General features: G+C 36.8%; 3 protein-coding genes across 7 annotated transcripts in view; 2 read left to right on the top strand and 1 right to left on the bottom strand.

Annotated features, from left to right (window-relative positions):
- The window catches only part of LOC116169645 (titin-like), a 250194-nt gene that overhangs the window by 87667 nt on the left and 143458 nt on the right, over positions 1-19069 (top strand). The window lies entirely within an intron of this gene.
- LOC116169652 (zinc finger protein 143-like) lies at positions 3512-8158 on the bottom strand. Of its 2 annotated transcripts, none has more exons than XM_031485795.1 (7): positions 8086-8158; positions 7589-7888; positions 7414-7539; positions 7187-7368; positions 4873-5068; positions 4617-4825; positions 3512-4569 (listed from the first exon to the last, which is right to left on the bottom strand). In XM_031485795.1, exons 1-7 carry the CDS (start codon positions 8087-8089, stop codon positions 4276-4278), a joined length of 1311 nt encoding a protein of 436 aa, XP_031341655.1. In that variant the 5' UTR covers positions 8090-8158; the 3' UTR covers positions 3512-4275. The 2 variants fall into 2 exon arrangements, with proteins under 2 accessions (XP_031341655.1, XP_031341656.1); XM_031485796.1 differs by having other exon boundaries at positions 4311-4569; positions 4617-4757; positions 4836-5068.
- Positions 9483-13915, top strand: LOC116169653 (lipase 3-like). Of its 4 annotated transcripts, none has more exons than XM_031485797.1 (7): positions 9483-9538; positions 10226-10376; positions 10427-10619; positions 10667-11034; positions 11228-11471; positions 11519-11844; positions 13425-13915. In XM_031485797.1, the coding sequence occupies exons 2-6, from the start codon at positions 10260-10262 to the stop codon at positions 11809-11811; spliced, it is 1215 nt and encodes a 404-aa protein (XP_031341657.1). In that variant the 5' UTR covers positions 9483-9538; positions 10226-10259; the 3' UTR covers positions 11812-11844; positions 13425-13915. The 4 variants fall into 4 exon arrangements, with proteins under 4 accessions (XP_031341657.1, XP_031341659.1, XP_031341660.1 ...); XM_031485798.1 differs by having other exon boundaries at positions 9512-9611; XM_031485799.1 differs by having other exon boundaries at positions 9506-10376; positions 10427-10613.

Here is a 19069-nt window from a genome sequence, read left to right as displayed (position 1 = left end):
AATTGTTTTATTAAGGATTCCGGTAACGGTTCCTGTTCTGTGACTTCAATAATTTTCGGTCCCGGTTCCGACTCCAATTTTTTTCGGTTTTAAGGGTTCCAGCATATTCAATTGAAAATTCTTTTTTGCTTTTGTCATTCAAAAATATTTTATGTTACCTGAATCTCACAATCGCACAGTTTACACTTAAACACCGACCTTTTTTGCCATAAGTAAAATCGTCATGAGCAAAACTACGTTTAATAACACTACCCGATTTATAACTCTCGCCAGGAAAGATTGCCGGTCATAGCACACCTTGTATCGATCTACAATCTATGTTTTTCTTAAGATGCGGGCGACTTCCGGAACAGGATCGTGTCAATGTTGAACGAAAAGTCTTTTTGTCCAAAATTGACACGAAACTATCCCGGAAGTCGTGTACATCTTTAGAAAAACATTGATTGTAGACCGGGATCAAGTGTTCTCTGACCGGCAATCTTTCCTGGCGAGAGGTAAATACTTGTATTTTATCGTTAATAATTAATAATAAGCGCAACAATATAAAACGGATATTTTTTCTTTTATTTTCCCTCTCACAATTAAGCGTTCGCATTGAACCTTCTCAAACATTTGATTTGTGAACAGTGTAATTAGTACCCGTGAGTAGCGCACTCACGATAAGCAATAAAGCGGCACATTGAATGATGTTACGTGTACTCTGTGTGCGATTACGTAAGTATGCCACAAATAGTAAGAACAATTTAAATCGTCATTATTTATACAAGCACGACACCGAAAAGTACTGATGGTTTAATTTGTGGTCAGGGTCATTATGCCACGAATAGTAAGGTCGTTTTAAAGCCTAATCGACGTAAGAGAATATCGGCGAGTTTATTGTGAATTGTACGAGTGATGCGCTAGACATTGAATGATAGGTAAATCGTGATCTTTATTTGCGATTAGAAAATTAAGTTTTATTTGCGCGTTCAAGCTAATTCAAGACAGCCTCGAGTTCATAAGATAAAGGCCTTTCATGTAGGATAGGTTTAAAAAGTTATATTTTCAAGTTTCAAAAACGGCAGGATAAACTCAATTCACTTTCAAATTAGGTATAGTACGTCACTTAAAAACCTACCAGAATAACCTAATGTTTACAAACCGCTACCACGATTTGTAAATAAGTAACACTAGTGCTTTTGATGTTAATCTGAATCGCGAATACTATGGTGGTTCTGTTTATGTGTTGAGACGGGAAGGTTATCGTTTTTGTGCGTACGAGAAGAAAAAAATTTAATGTAATGCGCACACTAAGGCCAGGAAAAACTTTCATTGGACAAAGAATTAATAAGAACAAAACGGAAGAGACGTCATAAATGCAAATGGAAAACAAGAGCACTGAATTTGGTACAAAAGCCAGCATATTTAATTCAGACAAAACAAAACAACCCGTATTTATACCATCGATCTTTTTCTGCGTTTTACAATTTTGCAAACTAGGTAGGTACGTATTGTAAGTACCGTAATTTTGAGATTTTCCAAGTAAATTTATTTTGCTCATACCGTTTAATTTTTGCTTTTGGATTAAGTTTACCGCACCATATCTATAGCTTTTCCTTTTTCTACACAGTAATTTCTACCGCTCCGTTAATTGCAAGGTAAGCTGTTTGTTACTTTACGTTTCATTAGTTATAAGGGGGGCTTTCCTGCATTTGCTTTCCCGTAGATACGTTACCGAATCCGCTTATTTACTATTGCCGCGTAAGGAAATCGCTGTGCGCTGTAATAATTTTGTTATAGCATTCACCATGCATCAGTAGCTGTTCGCCGCTTGCCCTTTACTCCGGGAGTTTACCCGAGGCTTCCGAGACCGATCCGCCAAACCGCAGACCTTGACCATGGGCATACCGGCTTGGTGGCGCTCGTGTTCGCCATTCCGCCGACATAACACCCATGTTGCCGACTGCCGCTACTTTCGTCTGCTCACATGATTTAGTGACTAAAATTTGTAAATTTATTTATTTCTCTTGTAAATTAAATTATAATCATTATTCCGCTAATGCTTATTTAATTATTTGTTTACTACCGAAATTCGTCGCACGACCATTCCATAATAACTTTAACGTTATGTTTATAGGTATTATACATTTGATCAATCACCTATTTGAAATTGTGTTTTTGCCAAACACAGTGAGAAACTTCAATTTCTTATAATCCCCTATATACGTATATATCAAAAACTACAATTTTGCACCTTTAAAATTCATAAGTAGACCGACTTGTAGAGTTTAGTGGGTTTCCGCCGTTGGCGCCGGTGTTACATTAACTTCGACATGGCTTTCTGTTCAACCATAGGTAGAGCCACGCTATGTAAGCGGTGGCGAATTCTCCTCTTAGCTGACTATGTTTGGGTATTGCGAGAAGTGGTGATAATTGAGCCTCCTCTGTGTCTGCGTAGTTGAAAGGTAGAGGTGACATCAGAACATCACACTATGGGGGTGATGGTGTTCTTACGCTAATAGCAGCACGGTACGCGTCAACTTGCCAAGAGCAACTCGCCACCGGACCACTCACCACTGACTGACTCGCCAACGGGACAACTCGCAACCGCAACAACTCGCCAATGCGACAACTCTCCAACGGACGACTCGCCACTACGACAACTCGCCAACGAAATATTTTTCCCTGTTTAATGTGTCGTTCAAATAACGATGTGATTGTCAAATTTTCTGTTCAAATAATAATTTGCAGATGTCGTTATATCAAAATGCAGTAATAGAAACAGGTCTTCATTCAAATATTGACTACAATTTTTCGATAAACTTTTTTTTACAAAATTAGGGAAATTGACTATTGCATTTGTGGGATGCATTTGTATGACACATTAAACAAGGAAAAATAATTCGTTGGCGAGTTGTCGCAGTGGCGAGTCGTCCGTTGGCGAGTTGTCGCATTGGCGAGTTGTCGCGTTGGCGAGTTGTCGCGTTGTCCCGTTGGCGAGTTGTCCCGTTGGCGAGTTGTCGCGTTGGCGAGTTGTCCCGTTGGCGAGTTGTCGCGTTGGCGAGTTGTCCCATTGGCTAGTCGGTCGGTGGCGAGTGGTACGGTGGCGAGTCGCCCTTGGCGAGTTGACCGTGTCCCTAGCAGCAGTAGGTGTGTACGTGTAGTGAAGTCAAGTCATCAAGTGTCATCCCCAACAACGAAAAAAATAGTGAAATTCAAAATTATTCAGATGTACAGCCTAGATGCCATATTTAGTAAAAATCGAAATTTTGTTTGCATCCATGTTCAAAGTGCACCAACTTATAGTAAGAATTTTAGACATTTTTAAATCGAAAAGCATATACCCAAATAGCGTTGAAAGTGATTAGTTCCTTTTTCATTTATGTGTTCAGGTTGCCGAAAAAAATAGAAAAACCCAAATTTTGAAACTTTGGAAACATTTTGGATTTTTTTGTATACTTACTGGTTACACCATTGTCTATCAATGAGTGGAATGTTTCTAAAATCTTCTTCACTTTTACAAAAATCAAAGTTTTCTTTCTGAAATTTTATTTGCCTAAAGGCAAATCTGATTTTCAAATTAAAATGTGCATGATAAGTAAATTTACAATACAATTATTCTGTTATCACACTATGTGGGTGCATATATATTAAAAAATAGTAAAAACGACTAACGAAATGATCCTTTCATGTTAACAACATTGGTTTTTCAGAATTCCAATTCCATATATTCGCTATGGTGATAAATACTAAGTGACAAATGTAAAAATAAAGGGCGTTCAATTATTCTACTGGTCAGGTCACCTGTAGTAGGCAGTTGTCACAAAAAAAAACATATGCCTTGTCTAAAAAAATGCTTATACACAGTTGTCCACCTTCTGATTTTGAACTTGCTGCATACTTTATGTGAATTTTTATTAAAATCAAATTTTTGAATGTGTTTTTCTAAACGTGCGCCTCTTTTAGTCTTTTCACATTTATTTATAATTGACATCAAACCATAATCGCCTTATAAACTTATAAAACTGGCCAACGTTTACTCTAGAAAGAGAAAACCACAGCCAACCACCACCAGAACAATTACTGAACGCCCATTTCAATGCATACTATACATATTATTATAGTATCATGATTCCAATGTACTTGTATTGCATTCAATATGTTAACCTTGAGCAGAAAAAAAGTTTTGTAAATACTTTCTCGTTTCTAATAGACTACAGTTCTCTAGTTGAAGTGGCACAACATAAGTAAACTAAGCCGGTATGATTATTAATCACCAAAATAAGAGAGAATCTACTATAAATTATCTTCACCATCAAAAAAATTACTTTCGGGAGTCAACAAAACAGGTACATCATTCATTTCCGAAAATTGTAATACAACCGACCCAAACTCATTTTCTTCCTTCACAAGGAGTTCTGTACCATTATCTGTTATGATGACGCCATGAACGGTCTTCTTATGCAGTTTCAACGTATTCTCAAATTTAAAGTATTGTGAGCAGTAATCGCATTTGAAATTCCGATAAGGTTGGTGCACAGCATTGTGCTTGTACAGTGACGAGTATTCAGTGAAACGTTTCCCGCAATCCTAAAACAGCTTAGTATTATATTTTGAACTTGTCATTCTCGTTTTACCTCAACAGGACAAACGTAAGGTTTCTCGCCTGAATGAATTCGCATGTGGTTTTTGTAGTTTGTGGCTGATGCGAAAGCTTTCCCACAATCGGCAACGGGGCACGTGTAGGGGCGTTCGCCGGTATGCGACCGAATGTGGACCTTACGTATGTTGGATGTAGTAAATGACTTGTCACAGCCTTCTATGGGACATTTGAATGGTTTTTCACCTATACTTACAGTTTCATTACATCATATTGGGTGAGCAACACTTTACCAGTATGCGTACGAATATGTTTCAGTAAATCACCAGACGTTTTGAAATTCTTTAGGCAAAGTGAACATGGATATGGTTTCTCACCAGTATGTGTTCTTAAGTGGGCCTTGAGCGAATAGCCTGTTGCAAATGCCTTATCACAGCCTTCCACATTGCAAGCGTAGGGCCTTGTACCCGTATGACAACGAATGTGCACCTGTATGACAAAAATTGAAAATGAATCGCAGTTTTGGGGCAATTATTACTGATATGATATACGCATACGATTTGTAATATAGATAAATTTTAATTCAAAACATATTGAATCAATTTTGTTTCAATGGGATTTGGTAACGGAGGAATAAGGGATCACTGATCAATTGTTTAAAGACAAATACAATAATTGGTCAAAGAATGCAGTAAAAATCATTTTTGTCTGGCAGAATCAAATTTTTCGAACTTCTATTTATTCAACACAAGAAAATTTACACATTATACCGCTTCATAACGAACGTGAACAAAAGGACGTCTAAAAATAAAAAGCGATAACCACGCGTGCATTTTCGGTAAGTTACAGAAGCACTCTTCAACGAGTGAAGAAAAATGGAAATTGATCGCCTTTACTTTTATTAATATATTTCAATCGTTTAAAGTTATATGTCTATTTATTCGAGTTCAATCAAACTCGAGCATTAAATTTTGAATTTCAGGTTTTGACAGAAGATAAGGAGCCAAACTTCCGCAAGGTAAGGGGTAAAAACGATTGTTATTACTGAGCTTGCCTCAGGTAAATTAATTGTTGTATTGAAATTTTTTACCAGTGCCATAGAAATTCAATTTTATTTTATGCAAGTGAGTCTTCAACTCTTCTATTACATATTAATCACGAAATTGAATTACTTCATCGGAGTTTGTAATTTGAGTGTCCATGTTAGCTTTCTTTTTTATTAATTTAATTTGTTGTTTAAATGTTATCATTCGTGTACGTTTGTTTATTTAAATTATAAGATGTAAAAATTGCATTATTTAGAGTTCAGAAATGCATTTAAGTGTTGTCTATTAGAAATATTACAGTAGATACTGAGAGAAGGGATATAAATATAAATTTATGCATGTTTGAAAGAAGTGATTTCAACTAACTAAGACATGGAATATAAAACAGAACAGTAATACAAATAGTGGGTTGTTATATACGATACCTTTGAAGCAAGCATTTTTGCTTAGAGAAGATATCAGTTTCAGGGGATGATTTGTTGGGGTTTAATTGCACCTACATAAGCCAGACGAATTGGAGTGTAGCGGTCATTTCTTTTGTGAGTTACAGTATGCTTTGCCACTACCAGTTTCGTAATCTTATACATATTTGAATGTACCTTAATTAATTTATACACAGGAATACAGGGTGCCCCATTTATCTTGAAACGATCAATTATTGCGGAAATTCGGTGATATGAAAAGATGATTTTATATAAAATACTGTTAATATAAAAGGGTCAAGTGTCGGACAACTTATAATTTTTTCAAACAGAAACCTGCACCTCTACCTTGTACATGGGAAACATTTTCTCCCTACACTTATCAATTTTGAAGACACTCTTCTAAAAGCGCGATTTTTGGTTTGAGCTAGGAAGCTGTTCTCTCAAGATTTTGAGACATTTTTTTATACCAACTTTGAAAGACCTCTTCATTCAACAGAAATAGAAAATTAACAATAAAGTAAAATTTACACAAAAATATAAGATGGCTATGAAAAAAAAATCAGGCTAGGCTTTAAATTTTGGATGGGCAAGGAATGTCTGGGGGGGGGGGGGGGGGGGAGCAAAACTATTTGTACTAATGTAGAACAGTGTTGTCCAACCAAGGAGAACTCTCCAACGGTGAGGAAGACACACATTTTTGAAAATATAATGCAACCTTTCAGGGCCTTAAATTCGACAAATTATATCAATAATGCCAACGATGTCAAAAATGGTATTTGTTCTGACAACTTTAGCACCAAACAGTAAGAGGTAAAATGAAGCCTTCTTTAAATTGGTACAATATAAGGAAAGCTTATTGATTCTTTCTATTTAATTCACATCCCTCACTCCCACACCAGCCCTCAAAAACGAGCAACAGCACTTTTTGAGGTGCTCATAATATTCATGCTACTTCACAACGATTCCACAATTGGCAAATCAGAAAAACAATTGCACATCGTGGAGGATCTTCAATAAACTAACTATAAGGATTAAATTGCCACATTATATGAAGAAAAAAATGGCCCCCCTCTTCTCCTATTCCATTGACCTCAATATTCAGATTTTTATTCAACGGTTCTGCTACACAAGATTACCGTCAAATGATGAGCAGTAGAAAATTCCTTCTCACAACCGACATATGGACACGGAAACTTCTTCTTTTTCACCTCTACTTGTGTCATAGTGTTAGCATCCAACAAACTGTCCAATAATGACGCGTTTATGAGTGCACAAGTACCGTCTTCCAACTGGATCTGACGAAAATTACCGACCTCAACTGAAAATGCAAATAAAGAAACGGTCTCGCAGTCCTTAAATTTACCATCATCCTTTTGTTTTTCGCTGACTATCGTTTCTTCAGAGCTAGTACTCAATACAGTCGGCTGTACTGTCGGCAAATCCTCGTCCGTTAATGTGTATTTATTGTCGTCCGTTTGTAACTGAGAAACTAAAACCAATAACTACAAGTATTGGAGCAGTAGAATTTCAACGACTACCTGAATCATCAGTGGACAAATAAATTTGCCCATCTTGCATAGTGACGAGTTTAACATTGGATAGAGAATTGGAATTATCACTTGTAAAGATTGTATCGACGGTACTAACTTCTTCTTCGTCCTCACCATCCTCCTCGTCATCTTCTTCGTGCGGTAAAGTGTAATAGATCACTTGATTACTCTCATCGCCCACTGCTAATATTGTCTGCACTGGTTCTTGATTTTGTACGATAATACTAGACGGGTCATTAATGATGGTGTATAACTGGTAAACTGTATCATTAGCTGTAGTAGGTAATTCTGAAAGGGCAAAACAATGAAGTATAACAAAGAGGTACAGGCAAGATGGCTTCTACTGGGTTCATTTGTTTATTAACAAAAGATGGATGGATATCGCGATGGGTTATGAAACAAATCAAAGGAGCTTTAACAACAAATTGTTTGGGGATTCAAAATTTTGTAAAATTTAAAGAAAGCAAAGAATCTTGGGAAATTACCCATAATCTTGCATCGGCGATGCACGTTTCCACTGCCACCTTAAATTGATTATATGACAGTGTAGCCAACCTCTGGTAATTTTTCCGTACTTTTCCCACAGAGTTGTATATTATATACAACTTGACTTTTCCCAAATATTTTAAAATAATTATACACAAAACGGTGAATTAGTGCAAAACCTACTCAAAATTAAAATTTATTACATTCGTTATAATTTAAAGAGTAGAATGGTGGAAAACAGGGACGGAGTTAGGATTTGTGGGCCCGGTGCTAATTTATGCGAAGGGGCTCTCGCACAGTCTCACCTGTTTTAAACATTATAATATGTAGTACCTATTGTTATGACTGATTTAATACGCTAACTAAAACCTTAGTGTACTTTACACTATGCTAAAACCAAAGAGCTAAAACTTATAATGAAAAGATACAAACAAACCAATGGTATTATTGTGTACCTATCTATTCTTGCTTGTTGATTATTCATCCCAAATAAGATATGGATCCAGCAATGCATATTATAAAAACATACGTTCTGTCCCGGCGAACTATCAATCGCCTTTGGGAAATCTCGTTTTTTCCCATTCTTGTACCCCGTTTCCGATAAAATCCCGTTTTGTCCCGTTCCCGTTGGAATTTCAGGAAGTGTTTTACAGCAACCTTCTGGCGCGTAGGTACGTATAATATCATAGGACATAGAGGTACTCATACTCTAAGTATGCATGGTAATATATGTACATACAATAATGGACCAACCATTCTCAAAAGTTTCATCGCAATCAGATGAACGGTTTAACCAGGCGTAAAGGTAACAGACATGCATAAACATTGCTTTTTATTTATTAGTAATTTTGGTAAGGGGATTTGTTGCCGAATTTTTGAATAGTGAGAAATACACCTGGAAATGAACTAATTCGTATATCATTAGACGAGGAAAAAAATCTTCTTTCGATTGGTATCATTATTTGTTTATAAGTTTTTTTTCGTAGGTATTAAAATATTATTTATTTCTTCAACTTCCATTTTTGAAAAACAAACAAAATTAGAAAGTTTGATAATGGTATCCACGTAGGTACAGCTTTTAGCGCATTTTATGCAACAAAGTTAGCATTCGAAGGAACAAAAATTTTTACTTCAACCAGTGGTTTACGAAACATTGCAAATGAGTTGATTTAATAGAAGTTAAAGCAGGAAACGACACTTCTGCAAGTTTTAAATCAAAGGTATCAAAACCGTGATCATCGATTTAACTCTAATTAAGTTTGATTATAGTCATGGTCACTCTATTATAAAGCCGTAATTAATTCATACAAATGGGTCCCCTTCATTATGACATAACGCGGCCAATAAAAATTATATTACAATTACAATTAATAAATAATATTGATTCAAGGTTACATTATTGTCAGTTTAGTGCAGCTTGTCATTCATTAGGACTAATTTCAAGAGCTATAGGTATGTCGTTTTCTAGAATATAGTGGTAGCATTCGCGGATACTATCTTCGTCTTTTGGCTTATGAAGAATTCTGTAAGTTGTGTGTAGGTGTAGGTACCAAGCGTTTCATTTCCAAACAAACCACCAATTGTAATTTATAGGTAATGATAAAAAATCAAAAATTGCAAAAACACTTCCATTTGGATATCTAGGGAAAGGTTTAATTAAAGGTTTGGTCACTTTGTCCGTCGGTCTGTTCGTCAGTTTGTCTGCCCATTTGTCTGTTCGTCCGTCCGCCTGTCTGTCTGTCCCTCCGCTAGACTATAATCGTTCAGAAATATTTTTCAGTAGATCTAAAACAAGTCGAATTTTTCATAAATTTTAAAGGCAATATTTTTCGATAGAGTCTAGAGTGCCCATTACAGTACACCTCTTATAATCAAAGTATCCTTTATTAGAAAAATTAAAAAAATTAGTATCGTTTTGTGAGGCTATTTTCTAACTTTACTATAGAGATGTTGCGAAAATACACTTGTGTAATTCAATTTGAAAATTCAATATTTTGCTACTTTTCAGGAAATGTATTCTTATGGATAGCAAAATTATAATTTCACAGTGTGGAACTTCTCCACGGTTACTTAAGTCAATCTTTTCAAAAATTATTTGTAGATAGATACTAATTTGCAAAACAAATTACGTAATTACAGTAACAGTAGTAGAGTATCAATCATTGAGTTCAACATGTTAGTAAGAGGTCTCGTGGTTGCAATACTTACCACCTACTCTCACCAAGATGCTCAATGGTATGGTGACCTCCAACTCAATCTCAAAGTAACGGAAGACGCCAAGCTACTCGTAGTAAGTATCTTGTCTGCGCTTGCTGACAGTTTCACTTTGCCATTTATCAGCCCGACATAATAGCAAAATACGGATATCCGTGCGAAATTCACACTGTGGTGTCCCAAGACGGTTACATTTTGGAAATGCACCGAATACCATTCGGGAAAGATGGCCCTTCTGAAAATCGATCGGCGGTTTACGTGCAACATGGACTTCTCTCCTCTTCCGCAGATTGGATTCTGAAAGGGAAGACAAGTCTGGGTAAGTTGGATTTTGTTTGCAGAATTGCAGCTGGCTATGTTTCGTAGGGTATGCGCTAGCGGATGCGGGATATGATGTTTGGCTGGCAAACGTACGAGGCACAAGGTACTCTCGTAGACACATGTTTTTGAATCCGGATAAGAACGCCAGCAGCTTCTGGGATTTCTCCTGGCACAACATCGGAGTAGACGACGTGCCTACAATGATCGACTATATCCTCATAACGGTGAAGCAGCGAAACATTTTTTACATCGGTCACTCGCAAGGAACGACCGTGTTTTTTGTAATGTGCTCGGAAAGACCGCAGTACAACGAAAAGATAAGAGCAATGTTTAGCTTTGCACCTGTCGCGTGGTTGAAATACATGACTAGTCCCTTACTACGTGTAATTTCTATGGCGGATTCTGCTGTGGGGGTAAGAATCAATCCACGTTTAGCGCACTTCTCTCAAGAGGGTACATTGTTATGTTCATGCGTACTCTTCCTCCTCATGCTATTGCTGTTTTAGATGGACAAACACTCAAAGACATTGAAGCCCAATGGAAAAAGTGCGCTATAATAATCAGTTACTTACAGAGTCAAAACTGAACTCTAATACCAAGCTATAGTCGCTATTTCAAGCAATTGGCATGTACGAGTTTCTGCCGCAGCGGTCGTTCCTAGCCGATATCGGCGGAGTTTTGTGCGGGGACGACTCGCTTCTTCAGCCACTTTGCGCCAATGCTCTTTTTGCTATATGCGGTTTTAATCAAAAGCAGATGAACGCCTCACTAATACCAATAATAATGGGCCATACACCGGCAGGGGCGGCTACGAAGCAATTTCTGCATTACACCCAACAAGTTAATTCAGGTAACTCTGAAATAACACTTGCGCATATTATAATTGTGAACCTGTAGGACATTTTAGGCAATACGACTATGGCTTATTTGCTAATATCGGTAAATACGGATCCGCTTATCCACCCGATTATCAGATGAAGAAGGTCGTAGCGCCTGTGTACCTTTACTACAGCCGGAACGACTGGCTATCCCATGAAATTGACGTAATTCGGCTATCCGAAGAGCTGGGAAATCTCAAAGACAAATTCATAATAATAGATGATAAATTTAATCATCTTGATTATTTATATGGAATTGATGTCTATGAGTTACTTTACAAGAGAGTAATTGCACTGATGAAACAACATTAACTTTGAAATGAATTATCTAAATACAAATGATAGGTAACTATTGTACCTTTTACTTGATGAATTCTCAATTCTAAAGTTTAAAGTTTCGGAGCAAACCTATACTATGTGACCGTGTTATACGATTATACAGTGCTATTGATTAAAAAGTAGACATAGGGACTTATGTGTACTATGTTCCCTATGTCTACTTTTAAATGACAAAATGTCTCCTGAAGTGCGCCTAATTTTATGCAACCAAAATAATTTCGTTCGTGTACGATGTATTCAACTGAAGAAAAACTTGATATTGTCAATGGTATAATGCCGATTAAGGTGCGTAACAGATTTATTTTCCGTTAAGGCAAAGTAACAATATTCAAACAATTAATATGGCACCCAGAGGTTTATTTGTTTTAAAAAGTTATTTAGGATGCACAAAAATAGGCCCCCTTCAGAAGGGATTTTGTCTTTTGAAAATAGACATAGGAAAAAAACAATATAAATACATAAATCCCCATGTCTACTTGTAAATAGATATCACTGTATAATAACATTGGTAGTGTGACCGGGAGGGAGTCCAATACGTCAACCTTGTTCAACACACGCAAAAGGGGCGCTACTATACAATTTTACTGTTACCTACTCCTCTCCAAAAAGCAAAGTTCGAAATTCTAAGTTGATTACTTACAAGTAGGTAGGAGTTGTACCCTGCTGGCCTGTTCGTTCCTCCTATCTGAACGTTTGTGATTTTTTCCTCTGGAGGTTTTTGAAGGACCGAGTATATCGTACCAAACCCCGATTTTTAGCAGAATTAGCTGCTATTCTGCAAAGAGAACTCGAAATTACCACTGAGGATACATTAACAAGAGTCTGGAGAAGTTTTCTTAAGAGATTCGGGGTTGCATCAGAGAAAACGGGCCCTATCTACCCGATATAGCTGCTTAATTGCCTACATAACAATTAATGGCATATCTGCCAAAATCAAGAACAAGTTCCTGGGTCTCGTATAATGAAACGCGCCTTTGATTGACAGTTCAAGCTTACGGTCACTCGAAATCAGAGATGGGCAAGAATTAATCCCAAATGGAATTAATTAGTGATTTAATTCAATTTGGTGAATTGCATCCAATGGAATCAAGCCTTTTTTAGAACTGCTGTAAAAGCGCTTATAATTAAATCCTTTTATAAAAGGAATTGTAATTGTGAATTGTAAAAAGGCTTAAATCACATGAAAGGTTTAAACCACACAAAAAGCTTAAGCTACCATATGAAGGCTTAATTCCTTTCAGAGATGCTAAATCAAAAAAAAAACACTACGACTGCAAATTGTAGTCCATAAATAAGTTTAGCACTCTATGCTATCATAAAAGCATTAACGAATTTCACTCAACGATAAAAGCAAACAGTGGGTATACGTGGGTGTCAACGAATCTATTAGACAAGCCATAATTCCTAGAGTATTAGGTGTATAAAAACGGGATTTGGTACGTGAAGAGGAGAATTTTCGCAATTTTTTGCTTTCCGCTCACTTCCGTTGCCACCGGAAATGGTCCAGGTTTTGAATTGTTAAATGGAACACCCTGTATATTTTTACATTTTTGGAGATTATCACCAGCTAAACGCCTCAATTCCAGATCGATACCCATGACTCTACTCCATATGCAGGACGTGTCGCAGATTCTGCCTTCTCAAAACTTGATCTCGTTCCATCAAATACCAGTCAAGCCTTCGAACATCGAGAAGACCGCCATTCCAACCCCATTCGGACTATTCGGTTTCCCGGTGATGACGTTTGGTCTTAGGAATGCATCCGTGCATGTTGCAGCGATTTCAACAACATGGAATCATCATCAACGTCGCAACCTCTCGCGAAAGTGTTAAGCCATCTGCCACCAGGATACCAACTCTTAAAAACCTGGTGTTACCAACAACCGTCCACGACCTTCGTAGAGTACTAGACATGTTCAACTATTATAGAAGATTTGTCAAGAACGCAAAACATATTGTAAATGTATTCCATAGAAGGCAATAGGATTTTATTTAGCGTTTCCCGCTAAACTTCACCCTACCGTAATTTTTAGGGGGTTGACTTAACTTCGCTTACGAATAAACGCGATTTCCCTGACGGTTATTTCAGAACAACCAACTTTCCACTACTTTAATTTTTTAGATTGACGACCATCCCTCGAACCAAATCTTTTCCACCAATCAACTTCACACACCCAATCAGATTCATTAATTGATTGATTCTGAAAATTCCCCATAAAGCAGCAAGCCAAATGGCGACGACTGCAATACAAACACATTTTTTTCTGTAACCCGAGGCAATTACCCCGTATTCCACGACGCACAGCGACACTTGCCCACGTACTGTAACAAAAAAATCCTCTAAAATCGTTACAATCGGGAAATAAGTCATAATTGGTAAAAAAAAAATAAAAATTTAGTCGGCTCCTATAGGACACGGGAAATATATATGTAGAAAATTGAAAAAAATTGGTACCGATATGAGATTGTCAAGATCTGTATATGCTCGTGCATTTAGGATAACGGACAGACATTATGATCTCATAAATGCTTCGCTATTTAGTAGCGATTTTTGTCTCATTAGCTTCTACCAATACGTTTGTTTCCACGGAACGTCAGATAAGTTTAACCAAAGAGTAACCATACTCTTTGGTTTAACTGAAACCGAAAAACCACCCTTTAATAATTCCAGTCAAACGTAACTATGATTCGCCTTGTAGTACCTACGATTTGTATGCATATTCAAGTTATCTATCAGTCGGAGGAAAAGGTAAGTTCCAAGAAGCGCTGATAAGAAGAAGAAAGAGATTTCTGTTCTTAGACGTACCCCTGCGCTTATAAGCTCTTAATTTGAATATGCCTTGTTCGATTACGTAGCTACGTACTTTTATGTCTTAAATCTGTTTCAAGTAAAGGAAAAGCAAGATGGGTGCTCTAAAACAATGCAAACAACTGACTTTTCAAGAAATTTTTGAATCGTTTGCTCTATTGTACATGTTAATTTACCTACTTACTTAAATTTTACGTTATTGCATCAGCACGTTGGCATTTTTTGCGTTTTTCCTGTCAGTGCTTGCCGTAGGAAGTTATTATTCTGCAAATTAATGTGTGACAATTTGGCAAATGTTAACAATTTTCAAAGCGGTTGGCCTTGTAAACTTCAATTCGGTACTTGACTTTTGCCTACTTCTTAGGGCGATCGATCATTTTAATTGACAATTTCACACTTAAAAAGAAATCTTAAATGTTGGGCATTGTCTCCATGATACGGTAACACCGTCTGGGACCTATTAATTATAACGGGCACCATTGGGAATCTCTGTTAACTTCGCAAGGGATAATCATCGAAAGCTGCCACCGTCAACAAGGCAGATAAAAAATAAGTACAAATAATACGAAAGTAAACAAAATCAAGATCATTTTTTATCTCCGTTTGGTGACAATGCAGGCTGAAACCTTGTTACAATTTTTATTGAGGGTGTGACCTCAAGCTGTAGGTGCTATGATTCAATCCAAATTTTAAATATCAACGAGAGCAACCTTCTCCTCAGCTCGTAAATAAGAAATTAAACCTGACATAGTGGTACATTTGTAACAAAATACTACTCACTTCAGTGGAGGTAACTGTAAATAACATTGAATAAAATAGATGAGGTGGGATCATAAACTACATACTGCTGAAGAAAGAAGAATCAGTTGCGGTAAACCACTTTCACTTACGTTCAAAACAAAAGCAATCTTCATTCACATCAGTGATGTACATGTTACCTCTTCATCAGTGATTACATAATTTACTATGGTAAGTGGAATTATTTAATTTATTTTAATTACAATTCTTGTAATTGATATGTATTTTAAAAGTATTTTGTATAGTTAAGTGCACTGATTGCACTTGAGTTTTTGAAAATTACGAAAATCATGTCAAATCCTTAGAGGAATTTAAAGATGTGTACTTATAGACTTTAAATATTTAAATTAGATGCATTTCACTTAGGATTTACGTTTGGAAACCAGAAATATGCGTATTTTCATACAGGAATCGATCTCATTAATATTTACGATAATATATAAATAAATAAGTAAAACAGTTACAAAATTTCATCATATCCTTTTTTCATAGAATTACACGCTGTTCGCCGCAAATTAAGCTTGTTTGTGAGAGTATTTGTACAAATCTTTATTTAACAAAGCATTATGAAAGTGCTGCAGTAATTGCATGTTCTTTTTCTAATGAACGCATACTTAAAAATGGTAGTTTGTATGTACCAAATCTTCGCGGATAGCAAAATCCTCTTCTTCGTCCGAATTAGTGAAAGTAACTATATCATCGCACAACGTTCCGAAGAATTAGGAAATAGTTATTGAAGATCACCAATTCATGGTCACCAAGAGTCTTTGGCATAGAAAACCGGATTTTTTGATAGGTGCACTTGCATTCAAATTAACTTTTTGAGTTAACCTTAAAATGCCGGATTAGTTTCTTCGTGGGAAATTGAAACTTTTACGGTCACTACGTTTTCATTATGATTTCTCATTCATAATGCACAGGGATATCCGGTTTCTTCTGTATCATGAGAATATTAGTTTCTTTGGAATGCTGGTGCAATTTTCTGGAGAGGATATCGAGTTAGGTAGTTTAAAAAAAATCATCATTCACTTTCGGAGCAAATATGAACCCAAAGAGCTTTTATACTTACGTACTTTATTAGGTGGTTACAAGCTAAAACAGCTATACAGTGTTTTAGCGAATGTGCTACTGTGTAAATAAACGACAAAATGTAAAAAAAAACTATTTTGGGAATCAATTAACCCAATATCCATTTTTCCTTATCGGTTTGTAAGGGACCTGGGGGCGTATTTCGAAAAGCATTTGGTCTCCTGCACAGTGCCGAAATCCAAGACACTGAAATAGAGACGGTTTTCTTGCGTATTTGCTGTAAAACAGCGCAAAACTCGCAATGCGTCTTTAATACGTCGCGTCGCCTCGAGTGGATGAATCAAGTAGGTACGTTTTTACGCACATTTTGAGTCGATTAATGCGTTCCGATTTCGACAGCGTGCGGGAGACCAAACGAGACCGCTTTTCGGAATACGCAACCTGGAGGTCGCAGCCTACAATACAGATCTGTTTTACGCAAATGATGCTCACAAGTCGGTTCCTTTAGGAATATTATGATTATTTTAAGCACATGTTAGTATGCAAATTCCGAAAAATAATCGACCACCACCTTATACAAATCAAAAACTTAAAGTAACTTACAGTTATCGATGGGGATGAGATTCCCTTCAGATTACAGATCGTTTCGTGATGGTACAACTGATACGTATCGAAATCAGACCTGCTACAAATCAGGCGACCATCCCTTTTTGCGTAAAACTCGCCGGTAACTCGCACTTTGTCAGAAATTGGATTCAATTTTTCTCAATGACGTAATCCAAATGTAATAAAACGCGCCACTAGTTAAGCTGCTAATTCTTTACACCTACCGAATATATTTTACCAACTAATAACGCACTTTGGTTCTTGAAGTTGAACTCCGAATCTTCGCAAATACGGAAAGTAAATTTAGCTATATAGGCTGTCCCACTTCGCTGTTTGCATTTCGTCCCTTAGAAAAACTGAAACGGCACCAAGTTTATGAACGCAACAACCTCGACTAGCGTGCCCTACTAACCAATGGCAAACGCGCACTTTGGCTATTTCATCCAGCTTAAAATGCGTTTGTTCGTCGCTTTATCGCGGAAAATGAAACCCTGACGCCTTTCTGAACTTCGTGCGTTTTATCGCTAGACCTACTTACGTTCATGTTTCATACGAAGCGGTGCATGTGTAAATTTCCCTATGTTGAACAAAATTCAAATTTGAAAATAAGCGGGCACCCGTTACATGCCCAAACCAAAGAACCAAAAATGTATTATGCATCATCATTAACAGAGATGCTTTTCGTCTTACAGGTCTAGGAAGTTTTAATTTCGCATATGCTTTCATCGGTATTTTATTAATTATGTACGTTGTTATCACTATTAATTTTTTTCCATGCTGTACTCTATTAAACTATTCAACCAAAATAAGTTACCGATTTGGTTAAAACTTCCGTTAGTAGAGTTAGTCCACTTGTTTGGGGAAATATTCTGCCATTTTTTGTGAGCGAAAATGCATTGTTTTTCTTTCCGCCACGGTTACTATTTTCGAAGAAATTTTTTGTGTAGGTAGGTGCATTTTTGGTGCTGAGAGATACTAAAACGATATTTCGTCTCCATTTTCGATACAGGAATGGCAAAAAACCTTAGTTAAACCAAAGAGTAACCATAATGGTTTTACAAAAGATTTTGGTACGTATTTTATTTCATCAATTTTCCTTGGGGAATAGCAAAACGCACTGCACAAATGAACAAGAGTAAAATTGTTTTCTACTGTTGGGATTGTTCATCGCATTTCTGGTGCAGTTCTTAACAATTTTTTGAATTTTGACTAACTTCCTAAAGCAGGAGGGGTTCCCAAACTTTTTGGACCGTGACCCTGATTTAAAGTTGTAAAAGCCTTCCCGACCCTAAAGCATTTTTCGCACAATGTATAGACAAAATAACCTGTTTCTATTATACAGGGTGGCCCACTGAAACAGTCAATTGTCAATTTTGGCCGTTTTTAACGACAGTTTTCCCAGAAACGATTTCATTAAAATGGAATGGTCCATGAAAGCAACGGAATCACGAATCTCCTCCCTCCTAATCGGTCTGCTCCGCCCCACCTCCAAATTGCATTTGTCCGTATTCGAGTCCATATCACTGCTTATCCGTTCCTATTTATTTAGTTTTTTTTCTATAATTCAATTATAAATTCTATAATCATGAAAATGCGACCCTATGAAATCAGCTCACGACCCCACTTGAGGTCGCGACCTCGACTTTGGGAACCCCTGTCCTAGAGCATAGATTCTTTGCCCTTTTATAGGTATTAGGTAGGTACACTGCATGTCATGATGTAAGCATTTCAATTACTTATGTCTATTAAGGCCAATAGAAACTTTTTATGAATTACGAGTTTATATTGCGAGAAGTAGCAACCCTCCATTGATCAGAAATTGTATTAAAGCTTCTTGATACTTCTTTCCTTTTTTACTTTATGTAGGTATTGCTGTGTGAATCACGTCGCCCGGTATGACTCGCACAAAAATACAAGATACTGAATTGTCTCGCAGAACTTCGGGGCTAACACATACAAAAAATAAATGAGACTACACCTCACTATTCG

The sequence above is a fragment of the Photinus pyralis genome, unplaced genomic scaffold (assembly GCF_008802855.1).
Source record: "Photinus pyralis isolate 1611_PpyrPB1 unplaced genomic scaffold, Ppyr1.3 Ppyr1.4_LG4, whole genome shotgun sequence".
Lineage (NCBI taxonomy): Eukaryota > Metazoa > Arthropoda > Insecta > Coleoptera > Lampyridae > Photinus > Photinus pyralis.
The sequence above is the reverse complement of the archived record's forward strand: the minus strand, read 5'-3'. Positions and strand labels throughout refer to the sequence as shown.